General features: G+C 44.8%; 1 protein-coding gene across 7 annotated transcripts in view; it reads left to right on the plus strand.

The window, feature by feature from the left end:
- The first annotated feature begins 1,047 nt into the window (after positions 1 to 1,047).
- Positions 1,048 to 12,984, plus strand: part of EML1 (EMAP like 1) — a 150,753-nt gene continuing 138,816 nt past the window's right edge. For all 7 annotated transcript variants that reach the window (XR_004348664.1, XM_032624243.1, XM_032624245.1 and 4 more), the window contains exon 1: positions 1,048 to 1,190. Coding sequence is in view for 6 of the 7 variants with exons in the window: in XM_032624243.1 (XP_032480134.1) it covers positions 1,124 to 1,190 (67 nt within the window). In the remaining variant the exon portion in view is untranslated. The remainder of the gene's footprint in view (positions 1,191 to 12,984) is intronic.

The raw sequence follows: 12,984 nt of genomic DNA on the forward strand, positions 1-12,984 counted from the left end.
TATGCGGTCTGTTCTGGACAAAGCCAGAGGATCACCAAACTCATATTCTTCTCTCTTGCATCCTGATTTGTTATTTGCCAGCATCTTTACTTCAGGCCATGGGCACTGAAACTCAAACCATTAACCTGGCATGTGTCCTCAGGGAATGGAAAAGTTACAAACCCGTGGATTTGTGCATTTATCTCCTACTATGATATTTTGTCCCAACTCTTCGTCTCTCTGAGGTGGAGTAAATACAGATTTCCGTGGGTCCTGTAACAAGCTAACAAGTGTGTAATGTGACAAATCTGTACCCCAGGGGCCGATCAGAGGGGGAGAGAACAGAGCAGATGTTTTAGCTCCTTTAAAGGCCGCAGCCTTTCCAGCCTGACATTACCAGGGCCTCTTTTTGAAGTGGGAACCGCATCTTTTATCGGCCCAAGAGCGGAGTTACAAGCCCTGCGCTAATTCTCACTCGAGGCAGGGCCATGCTGCGGCGGAAGACGTGCGGAAAGAGGGGCGAGCCTCGCAGGACGTGGCCAAAAGCGGAGTTGCTGCGACGTGAAAAGACAGCCGAAATGAGCTCGCGAGCTGTCCATGTTTGGTCCCGGAGCCGCCCGCGGGCGCGGTGACAGCGCCCCCGGGGAGCGTGGTCTCCGGCGTCCGCAGGAGGGGCTGCCCTGGCCGGGTCGACAACCTCGCTCCCCGCGCGCCCGCTCCCACGTCTCCGCCTCTCCTTTGTCCCCGCGCCCCACGCGTCCCGCCCTCCTGGGGGGCGCTAGCGACCGCGCGGGGAGGCGGGGCCTGGCCGCGGAGCTCCCGCAGCATCCTGGCCCCGGCCGCGCGCCCCCCTGGGCTCCCGGGACCCGGCAGCCCCGCCCGCCCGCGTCCCCGCCCCGTCCCGTCCCGTCCCCGCCCGGCCACGTCCCCCGCGGAGGCCGCCCCCTGGCGGGCAGAGCGGGCGCCGGGCTCGCGCGGCGGCTGCGGCGGGCCCGGGGTTGCCATGGTAACCGGCAGCGGCCGCCGCCACAGCAGGGCCGGCCCCAGCGCCAGCGCCGGCCGCGGCTCGGCGCGGCTCAGTGTGGGGGTGAGCGGCGGCGGCGCGGCCGGGCCGGGGAAGCGGGCGCTGCCCGGCTGCCTCAGCATGGAGGACGGCTTCTCGAGCTACAGCAGTCTGTACGACACATCCTCGCTGCTCCAGTTCTGCAACGGTGAGGGGCGGCGGCCGGCTGGGCGGGGGCCGCGGCCGGGAGCGGGCCGAGGGGCGAGGCCGGGCGGCCGGGGAGGCCGTGCAAAGTTGCTGCGGAGGGGCGCGCGGTTCCCGCCGCCGCGGGCGCATTGTGCTGGGCCGCGGGCCCCGGGCCGCGCCTCGCTGCGCCCCCGCCCCGCCCCGCCCCGCCCGGCTCCCGTTCCGGCTTCGGCCAGTGCGCGCGGGGCGGCCGATCCCGGGGAGACCCGCGCGAGCGCACCGGCCGGGCAGCGCGCGGGGAGGCCCGGCCGCCCCGGGGCTCCGGGGACGTGTTGCTTTCTGCTTCCAAACTCACATCTGTTTGGAAATGTCTGGATGAAGAACTCGGAAAACAAATCACTTAATAACGAAACACTCCTTCGAGGATGTGCGCAGTGTTTGTCGCGGGTGGACCCTCAGGATCCATTCAGTTCTACTTTGATGAAATCATCACAGTTTCATGCAATCTAGAGCTTTTTAAATGGACGAGCAAAGTGAACCAGGCTTAAAAGTGTTTCGACTGTTTTGTTTACGAGGTGATAGATTTATTTATTTATTTATTTTTACAGGAAGGAAATATTAATAGCTACCAATATGGCATCTTTAAAAATATATAAAATCCTACATGCTTGAAAGATTTTAATCTCCCTAGCAGGGTTGAAAAAGATTTTCACAGCAGACTGCATAGTTTATCAGAACATGATGTGTGATAATTCATGCACAAAAGTTAACCATACAGTTTTTTATATGTCGGATTTACTGCTTTATTAGAGGATCCCAAAAGTTTGTTAAAGAAAAAAAAATGTGTGTTTTATGGCATTTGCTTATGGTGCAGTCGGAATAATTTGGAATTCTAGATGCTTTGACAGCTCGAGCAATTTATTTTGCAATTGTAATTGTGATTTAGGGGAATTTTTCTAGTTATTCAACACCTGTTTGCAAATTGGAGGTATTAGCCTTGGCGATAAAGATCACTGGGTTGATTCATCCTCTGTAATGATATTTTAATCTCTGGTGAAATTTATCATCTTTTTCATGGAAGAGTATATATTCTGATAGTTTTGTCAGTTTATAATTGTCCTATTAATCACATGTGAGCCTTCATTAACTTGTAATGCCCTCTTCAGTGGAAAGGAAGAAAGTTTTGGCCCTCTCTCCACATTTAACATTTCAGAGTTGAAAGCAGAGAGAATGTATTTGGTACTCTACTGGCCACTGGAATCCTTTATACAATACATAGTTTAGAGTCATGGGAACGGTTTTACTCTCCACATATTGGAGCAGTTGTTTGGGGCTGGTCATATTGTTTCTAAACAGCCGCTCAGTCATGAAGTTGACCTACACATCTATTCATGAATGTTTTGGTCTTCTGCCTTTTCTTGTTAATTGCTAGGTTAGCGATATCGGTAAGGAATTTTACTGGTAACGGTGTCTAGAAGAAAGTAAAAACCAGCTCTTATATTGTATGGCAAACAGTTTAAAGGAAAATGACTTTATTATTTATTTATTGAAGCATAGTTGATTTATCAATACAATGTTGTGTTAAATTCTGCTGTAGAGCAGTGACTCAGTTATACAGTATATACATTATTTTTCATATTCTTTTCCATTATGGGTTATTTCAGGATACTGAATATAGTTCCGTGTGCTATACAGTAGGACCTTGTTATTTATCCCTTCTATATGTAATAGTTTGCATCTGCTAATCCCGAAGTCCTAATCCATCCTTCCCCCAACCAGCCTTGAAAAAAAAAGGACTTTAAAATAGCTAGAATCAAGCAATAAGATCAGTTCAAAATACAATCAAATCACAGCTGTTGAATTGCTTTTCTTAAAAAGCTCAGCTCCGTGTTTATTTTTTGGTTACCTTATGAATAAAGTTTAAAGCAAGAGTAGCCTATCAGGCAGAAATGAGTGTTAACTCATGGTGATGTCTTAGGCAGCAGATGTTTTGATGTGAAATTATTCATTTTTAAGAGGCTTCCATTAAGTGAAAATATAAATGAATACAATCCAGTTAATGACTATGATGATTCAATTAAAGCAGTGGATCACAGAAACACCATTTCACCAAGAACTAAATTAAACATTTGGATGTTTTATTAGCTACATTGAAAAAAAATTTTTTCTTTTTAAATTAGAGATTTACATGACATTGGCAGGACTACAGCAGTGTAATAGATGAACTCATAAATTTTCATATGTTGGGTACACTCCATGCTTTTGCTAGTGACAGAAACTAAAAAGTCATAGTCGTATATTAGCTTCAGAAAGTACAACCCATACTTCTTACTTGTATGACTGTCACAGTTAACGTACTCCCGGTGAGATAAAGGTAGAAGTTAGTAACAAAAATGAGAAGGAAGGAAGAAAAAACGTTGTAATGAGTGAAATCTCTTTTATCCTTATACTTTTTTCCTTACTATCTCTCCTACTTAATTTGTAATGGATATTAAATGTGAATGTAGGCAGTATCTAGCCTCCTGAAAAGACTATCCATTCTCATCTTTTAGATACTGGCCTTCTCATTTAAGTAGAAAATGTGTGCCATGTTTTTTCTTCAAACTGTTTAGAACTCTGTAAAGTGAGCTAGAAATCACAAACTTCTTTTATTGCCCTAAGAAAAACTACAGTAGTTGGAAAGTGGACTAAAGCTGGCATTTATAAGACAGTTTGTCGTTTGGGAAATACTGACCATCCTTTATTCCATTTTTTTCTTCAGAGCCTTCCCTTGACGTAGGTAGAATTACCATCCTCTTTTACGTAGGAAGAAACTGACGCTCAAAGAGATTTTTCTGACTTTATAAGGCCACACAGCTAGTAAAGCTTGGATACCAGTAGGATTTCTTTGTTTTAATAACAGCTATAGAGACATAGAATTCACATTCTATAAAAATTCACCCTTTTAAAGTGTACAATTAAGTGGCTTTTAGTATATTCACAGAATTGAGCAAGCTTCAACATTATCTAATTTTAGAACATTTTCATCGCCTCCCCAAAGAAACCCCAGGACCCACAAGGACGTATTCCCCGTTGCCCTAGCCCCTGGTAACTACTAACCTACTTTCTGTTTCTATAGATTCTGCATGTTTAATATAAATGGAATCATATACTATTTGGCCTTATGTGTCTGGCTTCGTTCACTTAGCATAATGTTTCAGGGTTCATCCATGCTGTAGCATGTGTCAGTACTTTATTCCTTTATATGGACAAGTAACATTCCACTGTATGGTTAGATCACATTTTATTTATCCATTCACCAGTTGATAGGCATTTAGGTTGTTCCTACTTTTTGACAATCATGGATAATACTACTTGGAACATTCATGTCCAAGTTTTTGTGTGAACATGTGTTTTCATTCCTCATTGGTCAATACCTAGGAGTGGAATTGCTGGGGCATAATACGGTAACTCTGGGTTTAACATTTTTGAGGAACCAACCTGGATTTTTTGAAATCTAAATGTCAAGCTCTTTTTATTATACCTTGCTGATATAAGAATAGGGAGTCAAGGAGCTGGATGAAAGAGGGAAGGAAGTGGGTGGGAAGGACACAGTGTTGCTGTTTCATTTCTGTGAGTCACTTTTGATTCTCTCATCAGTCACAGATCATCAAAACAAGTCAATGCGCACTCTTGCTTAGTTGCCATAGGTTATAAGAGTCTCAGCATTCGAAGGGACCAAAAAGGTGATCTCATCTCATGGTTTACTTTCTTAAGCCTTTGAATGTTTCTTCAAAGTACAGCTCACCCAGGAATCCAAAAGTTAAGCAGATAAACAGGGAGCAGCTCCAGCTGAAGTGGGGAGAGGGCAGCGCTCTCTGGTCCTCCTCGCCTGTCTTGTCCTCCACTGATTCAATCCACCCATCCCTCCACGGCTTGAAATCTCTGTTCTATGGCGGGATGCTCCAAAGGTTATTCAGCCCACGTTCGAGCAGTTCCAAGGGACTGGAAACTCACTGTCGCTCCATGCAATCCATTCCTTCTTTGTATAATTCAGACTGTCAGTTCCTAAATGCAGTCAAAGTTTGGCCCCAGTTCTGTCCCTTGGGTCCAGAGAAAATAGGTTTAATCTGTTTTCCATGTGCTAGGTTGTCCCATGTTTGAAGACAGTCATGATAGCTCTTTCTCAAGTCTTCTTCCAGCTAAACATTACCATTAAAAAGGAAAAAAATTCCTCACAAGACACAGTTTTAGACCCTTAATCATCCTGGTTTTCCTGGTCTACGTTTGTTTTCTTTATTCTATACGCCTTTTTAAATTTGACACAACTGGATGTTGTATTCCAAGCTTGGTTTTTAAATAGAGCAAAGTAGAGCCGGACACTTCACCTCCCATGTTCTACAGTCTATACTTCTAATAATGCAGCCCAAGATCGTATTAACTCTTTTGCTTGTCACTTCACATTGTTACCTCTTACTGGTTTTCACCTAAAATTCTTGTCTGTTTTACATGTACTGTGGCTAAGCCCTTTTTCTTTTTTGTGAACATCTTTATTGGAGTATAGTTGCTTTACAATGGTGTGTCAGTTTCTGCTGTATAACAGTGAACCAGCTATACGTATACATATATCCCCATATCTCCTCCCTCTTGTGCCTCCCTCCCACCCTCCCTATCCCACCCCTCTGTGTGGTCGCAAAGCACCGAGCTGATCTCCCTGTGCTATGTGGCTGCTTCCCACTAGCTATCTGTTTTACATTTAGTAGTGTATATATGTCCATGCCACTCTCTCACTTTGTCCCAGCTTACCCTTCCCCCTCCCCGTGTCCTCAAGTCCATTCTCTACGTCTGCATCTTTATTCCTGTCCTGCCCCTAGGTTCTTCAGAACTTTTTTTTTTTTAGATTCCATATGTATGTGCTAGCATACAGTATTTGTTTTTCTCTTTCTGACTTACTTCACTCTGTAGGACAGACTCTAGGTCCATCGACCTCACTACAAATAACTCAATTTCATTTCTTTTTATGGCTGAGTAATGTTCCATTGTGTATATGTGCCACGTCTTCTTTATCCATTCATCTGTCTATGGACACTTAGGTTGCTTCCATGTCCTGGCTATTGTAAATAGAACTGCAATGAAATTGTGGTACATGACGTTTTAAAAATTAATTAATTAATTAATTAGTTAATGTTTGGCTGCATTGGGTCTTCATTGCGGTGCGCGGGCTTCTCATTGTGGTGGCTTCTCTTGTTGTGGAGCATGGGCTCTAGGAGCGTGGGCTTCAGTAGTTGTGGCACGTGGGCTCAGTAGTTGTGGTGCATGGGCTTAGTTGCTCTGCAGCCTGTAGGATCTTCCCAGACCAGGGATCGAACCCGGGTCCCCTGCATTGGCAGGTGGATTCTTAACCACTGCGCCACCAGGGAAGTCCCATGACTCTTTTTGAATTATGGTTTTCTCAGGGTATATGCCCAGTAGTGGAATTGCTGGGTCGTATGGTAGTTCTCTTTTTAGTTTTTGAAGGAACCTCCATACTGTTCTGCATAGTGGCTGTATCAGTTTACATTCCCACCAACAGTGCAAGAGAGTTCCCGTTTCTCCACACCCTCTCCAGCATTTACTGTTTGTAGAGTTTGTGATGATGGCCATTCTGACTGGTGTGAGGTGATACCTCATTGTAGTTTTGATTTGCATTTCTCTAATGATTAGTGATGTTGAGCATCCTGTCATGTGTTTGTTGGCAGTCTGTATATCTTCTTTGGAGAAATGTCTATTTAGGTCTTCCACCCATTTTTGGATTGGGTTGTTTGTTTTTTTGCTATTGAGCTGCATGAGCTGCTTGTAAATTTTGGAGATTAATCCTTTGTCGGTTGCTTCGTTTGCTAATATTTTCTCCCATTCTGAGGGTTGTCTTCTCGTCTTGTTTATGGTTTCCTTTGCTGTGCAAAAGATTTTTTAAGTTTCATTAGGTCCCATTTGTTTAGTTTTGTTTTTATTTCCATTTCTCTAGGAGGTGGGTCAAAAAGGATCTTGCTGTGATTTGTGTCATAGGGTGTTCTGCCTGTGTTTTCCTCTAAGAGTTTTATAGTGTCTGGCCTTACGTTTAGGTCCTTAATCCATTTTGAGTTTATTTTTGTATATGGTGTTAGGGAGTGTTCTAATTTCATTCGTTTGCATGTAGCTGTCCAGTTTTCCCAGCACCACTTATTGAAGAGGCTGTCTTTTCTGCATTGTATATTTTTGCCTCTTTTATCAAAAATAAGGTGACCATATGTGCGTGGGTTTGTCTCTTAGTTTTCTATCCTGTTCCATCACTCTATATTTCTGTTTTTGTGCCAGTACCGTACTGTCTTGATTACTGTAGCTTTGTAGTATAGTCCGAAGTCAGCGAGCCTGATTCCTCCAGCTCCATTTTTCTTTTTCAAGATTGCTTTGGCTATTTGGGGTCATTTGTGTTTCCATACAAATTGTGAAATTCTTTGTTCTAGCTCTGTGAAAAATGCCAATGGTAGTTTGATAGGGATTGTATTGAATCTGTAGATTGCTTTGGGTAGTATAGTCATTTTCGCAATGTTGATTCTTCCAATCCAAGCACATGGTATATCTCTCAGTCTGTATCACCTTTAATTTCTTTCATCAGTGTTTTATAGTTTTCTGCAGACAGGTCTTTTGTCTCCTTAGGTAGGTTTATTCCTAGGTGTTTATGTTTGGCTAGGTATTTTATTCTTTTTGTTGCAGTGGTAAATGGGAGTGTTTCCTTAATATCTCCTTCAGAATTTTCATCATTATTGTATAGGAATGCAAGAGATTTCTATGTATTAATTTTGTATCCTGCTACTTTACCGAATTCATTGATTAGCTCTAGTAGTTTTCTGGTAGCATCTTTAGGATTCTCTATGTGTAGTATCATGTCATCTGCAAACAGTGACAGCTTTACTTCTTCTTTTCCAATTTGGATTCCTTTTATTTCTTTTTCTTCTCTGATTGCTGTGGCTAAAACTTCCAAAACTATGTTGAATAATAGTGGTGAGAGGGGACAACCTTGTCTTGTTCCTGATCTTAGTGGAAATGGTTTCATTTTTTCACCATTGAGAATAATGTTGGCTGGGGGTTTGTCATATATGGCCTTTCTTATGTTGAGGCTAAGCCCTTTTTTGCTTACTTTTACATTTTCTTTTTGAGGAGGAATCTCCTCCAGCTCAAGATGATTGTAATCTGTATCGTAATGCTGTAAATAATCCCAACACTTACGTAAAATATTTCAGTGTTATAATAATGTGGAAGTTAGTCATTGCCTTAAAGGTTATGATTCTGGCTGATAGCTTTTCTTCCATCTTGCCTGGAAAGGTGTTGTGAGAGACCTTGTCAGCTTCCGTCTAAATCCTATGCATGGCGTATCTACCGCTTCCTGGTGTAGCTGGGCTTCCTCCCCTGCAGGTGCTACCTGTTAATAACCATGGCTGGTCAAGTCCACACTCACAACCTGCTGCTCCCAATGACATTCTGAAGTCAGTATAACAATCTTTTGATCTACTGCCATTTATTTTTTTCTAGTTGTGAAATGAAAACTTGTTTTCATTTCTAAACATTTGTATTGGGGGAGTTAAGAAGACTTTATTTAAAATCTTAGAAATAGTTTGGCATCTGTAATTCTGACCACTTTCTCTTTACTATGATTAGGATGGGATTTTCAAGTTGGCAAATAGTTGGGTTTGAAACAGCATCAGGGACCTCGTGTGAGGAAACCGCTCTGAACTCAACAACGTGAAGTATTTTCAGACCTCGTACGTATTCTTATGTGGTGGCAGAGGACTGATTTAGGCTTTCTCTGATAGCAAAATCTATAGCAAATGCTTTCATGGGAGAGTGCATAGCAAGCACCCGTGCTAAGCAAGAAGCTCTAGTTGGTGCACTTGGTATTTCGGCAGGGAATTTATTTTATAGCCAAACCACGTGCATTTATGACATTATGAACAGACCCAAGCATTTTGGTGGAGAATTCACGGAACTATGCTTAAAAGTAACCATTAGTCGGTTATTAATTTTTGAGATGGTGTAAGCCTTTTCATATAGTCTTTTAAAAAAATAAACAGTTGAGTGGAGGATGGATAAAAGAAAAATAACGTCTTTGTTTCTACTGTTACAGTCTGTTCGAGCTATAAAACTAGAAGCGTAAAAACTTAATCATGGATAGCATTGAAAGTCGAACATTAAAGCATTGCTTTTATTAGCAAAGCAGCTTCTCCAAGGACTTAAAATCAATGGTAATTTGTACTACTTACAAAAATTCTTTCAGGAAAACTGTGGTTATTCATCTTAAAAATCCTACCTTATTAATAGAGGATTTCTAGGATTTGTAAAGTGTTTTAAATGCCACCAGAAACATGGACAATAAAGAAGTATGCTGTAAACCTTAAATGCTATATAATTGTTATCAATACACCCTCCCCCCAGAGCTTCATGTTTTTCTCACTAGATATTGGACACGTACATTTAATATTCTGCTGAAAGCAGCATGCTTGTTTTAATATCATGTAGTTCTGGGTCTGTCCTTATGTGCCAGCAGGAGCCAGCACACATCCTCCTTGGTTTACTTTAAAGAAATAGCTCTTTAGAAGTTTATCTGTCTTTAAAGTATTTATTTTTCCATTAAGAGTTAGGTAGACATCCTTCCTATTGTGTTTCCTCTCAAGCTGTATCTTTACTGGAAAATACTATTTGTGTGGAAAACCACATTTTTACAGAGTACTTATGTAGTCGTGTCTTAAAATGCAATAGCACATTTTTTTCTGCCAGTTTTCTGGAAAAGATTTAAACTCTCTGACTTTAATAAACTACCCCCTCTGTGAAAGGGCACATTTGACCGTTACCCTTGGATGATGCAACAGGGTAGGGACGCCAAACCCAGAGCCTGCCCACAGTGGGGAGTTCCACAGGAGACCGTGGCTACCTGCAGAGGGGGAGAGAACGGGAGGTGCCAGCCCTCCGAGGCGTGGGGGCCAGATGATTGTGCATCGTTGCAGTGTGGTCCAGGACTGGCTGTGTCCTTCATGCTGTGCCCTCTGGAGGGGAAGGCATTATTGTCCTGGACTGCAAATTATTCCCACAGAAAACCTTTCCAGGACAATGGGCGGCTCACATTAAAGATAATGAGGATAGAGACGGTTAGGCACGCATTCATGGAGAGAGAGGCCTTTAAGTTCACTTGGCAAGTGGAGCCGATTTCGAGTGAATCCCTACAATGTGCACAGGACAATGAAAAATGTTTAAAACGTGGTTTTCCCTAGAAACATTAGATTTCCCTAGTCATTGTCCTACACTCTTTCTCCCAGCCTCCCATCTCCATGGGCCTGGGAGGTTCTGCTCCCCAAGTATCTCACCATTTCTCCCTGCGCGTTAGCTTAGACCTTGGTCAGTTCTCATCTGGGGTTTGTTGTAAGGACTGCAGCCCCACGCTAGCCTTTCTGCCTCCAGTCTCAGCTCCTTTTCTTATTGAACAAGTGGTCGAGTATCCACCGTGCTCATCGTTACATGGATCTGAGGGTTCCAGCAACACGCCAGGTCCACGCGATCCTTGCTTTCAGGAAGCCGGAGTTGCTCTCGGGGAACTGGCCGCCCATCATCGTGTTCACAGGTTGTTTAATGATCCCGGGAATAGATGGTGCTGAGAAGAAGCGTAAGGCGTGTGGCCAGGCTTCGGGCTGAGGAAGGCCTGTGTGAGCTCTTTCTGGGATGCGTGGAAGCCACTCACTGACAGGGGTTGGGGAGAGGGCGGGCAGCCCGGAGGGGTGCGGCGGGGAAGGACCTTTTGGAAACTGAAGGAAAGTCTCCCGTGGTGAAAGAAAAAGGAGCAGAGCTTGAAATGAGGCTCGGTGTGTCCTGTGGGGCCTTTCGGCCACATTGAGGAGTTTGGTCTTATTTCCAAGGAGCAGAGAGAATGTGCTGGAGAATTTTGAGGCAAGAGAGTGACGTGGTCAGACACGCAGGGATTTTTGGAGGACGGCTCTCCCTGGAGCACGGAGGGGTGGCCGGAAGAGCAGGGGAGGGTGGAGGAGGGAGGCTGTGGTGTGAACGCAGGGAGAGGCGATGGTGATTTCCACCAGAGGGGGTACTTAGGGGCTGACCTCACCTGGACTTAAGTCATTACAAGCGGGAGGGGGAGGAATCAAGGATGCCGCCCGGGCTCCTGACTCATCCACCCAAGTGAGTGCCATGGGCAGAGATAGAAGGACCTAGAAGGACCGGCATGTGGACGGACGATGGTTCAGTTGGGGCTTGTGGGACGTATAGAAGCCGACGGGCTGAGTAGGCTGTAGGATGTGGGGACCAGAGCCTGGGAGATGTCCAGACTGGAGATAAAAAGTTTGAGAGCCATCGGTATACAGATGGTAACAGAATCCACGTTGAAGATGAGCTCACCTAAGGTGAAATTAGCTGCTGGGAATGCTCCTCCTAGAAGACAGATCTGATCTGGAAAACCACCTCCTGTTGCAGAGTCTTCAGGGCCCCCTCCTTCCCCTTTGGCGCCCAAAGCCCCCAGGGGTGCAGCTGCCTGTCTCAGCCGACTCCGAGCTCCTTCGCCTGCCACCACCCCGGCTCCCGCGTGCTGTGAGGTGTCCTTTGTGGGTGGCCACATAAACCCGTCCTCATGGTGATCCCAGAGGCCTGTCATGGCGGTTTTTTTTCAGATCTCCCGTTAGACTGGCACCACTTTCCGGGCAGAGGCTCCCGGTGGTCACGTTTGTGCTTTTTTTGCTTTACCTAAGCTGAGCCTGCGCCTGGTGGGTTTCCTGATGGATACTGTGTGTGTGTGAAATACACACACACCAGTCGAAACGCTTCCCATGTAACGTGCACTAAATTGAGGTTAAACAGGGAAAGCGCTCAGGCCACTTTTCTGTGTGCTTGAAATAATGTGTATACATATTTTATATTATATATCTCATATGTATATAAGTACACGCGCATACATATTGGTACCCATGTCACAGGAATGTAGATACACACGCACACACGTGTGACACATTTAACTCTCTTCCTCATCAAAGAACCAGTAGACTTAGGCATGGCAGGCAAGGAAACATTACGGGTAAAACCCAGAAACATACGGATGTGGGACAGTGCAGAGACTGGCCAGATGGAGTCAGACTCCCCTGCACAAACAGTACAGAAAGCCCCAGCTGGACACGGGTCCACTTGAATCAATAAGTAGAAACATTTGCAAAAAGCCTGGGGTGGTTTAACAGACAACACAAATTATATTCAGCCAAAGGAACTGACACAAGGAAGCAGTTGTTGGCAAAACCGGCATTTTTAGCAGGAAAAAAAAGTTTGGACTGGGCTTCCCTGGTGGCGCAGTGGTTGAGAGTCCGCCTGCCGATGCAGGGGACGCGGGTTCGTGCCCCGGTCCTGGAAGATCCCACATGCCGCGGAGCGGCTGGGCCCGTGAGCCACGGCCGCTGAGCCTGTGCGTCCGGAGCCTGTGCTCCGCAACGGGAGAGGCCACAACAGTGAGAGGCCCGCGTGCCGCAAAAAAAAAAAAAAAAAAAAAAAAGTTTGGACTGTTAAATTAACCCCCCAGAGTTATTTTGTGTAAAAAGAATTTTACCATTTCTAGAGAAATATGCTCCAGACGAGAAGCAGCTGGGTAGAGTTAGGACCGTCTTTGTGCCGTAGCATCTCTGTACGTATTAGCCCAATTACGGTGTGAGCGACAGTTGAAAATCCTTAGGAATGGAACTTAGCGACGATACTTCGTGTAATATCAAATTTCTTGTAATGCTTACCTATCCCGTGTATGAAACGTGGAGACTGCTCCCCTGGGAACGTATGGGCACTATAAT

This window comes from Phocoena sinus, chromosome 2 (assembly GCF_008692025.1).
Source record: "Phocoena sinus isolate mPhoSin1 chromosome 2, mPhoSin1.pri, whole genome shotgun sequence".
Lineage (NCBI taxonomy): Eukaryota > Metazoa > Chordata > Mammalia > Artiodactyla > Phocoenidae > Phocoena > Phocoena sinus.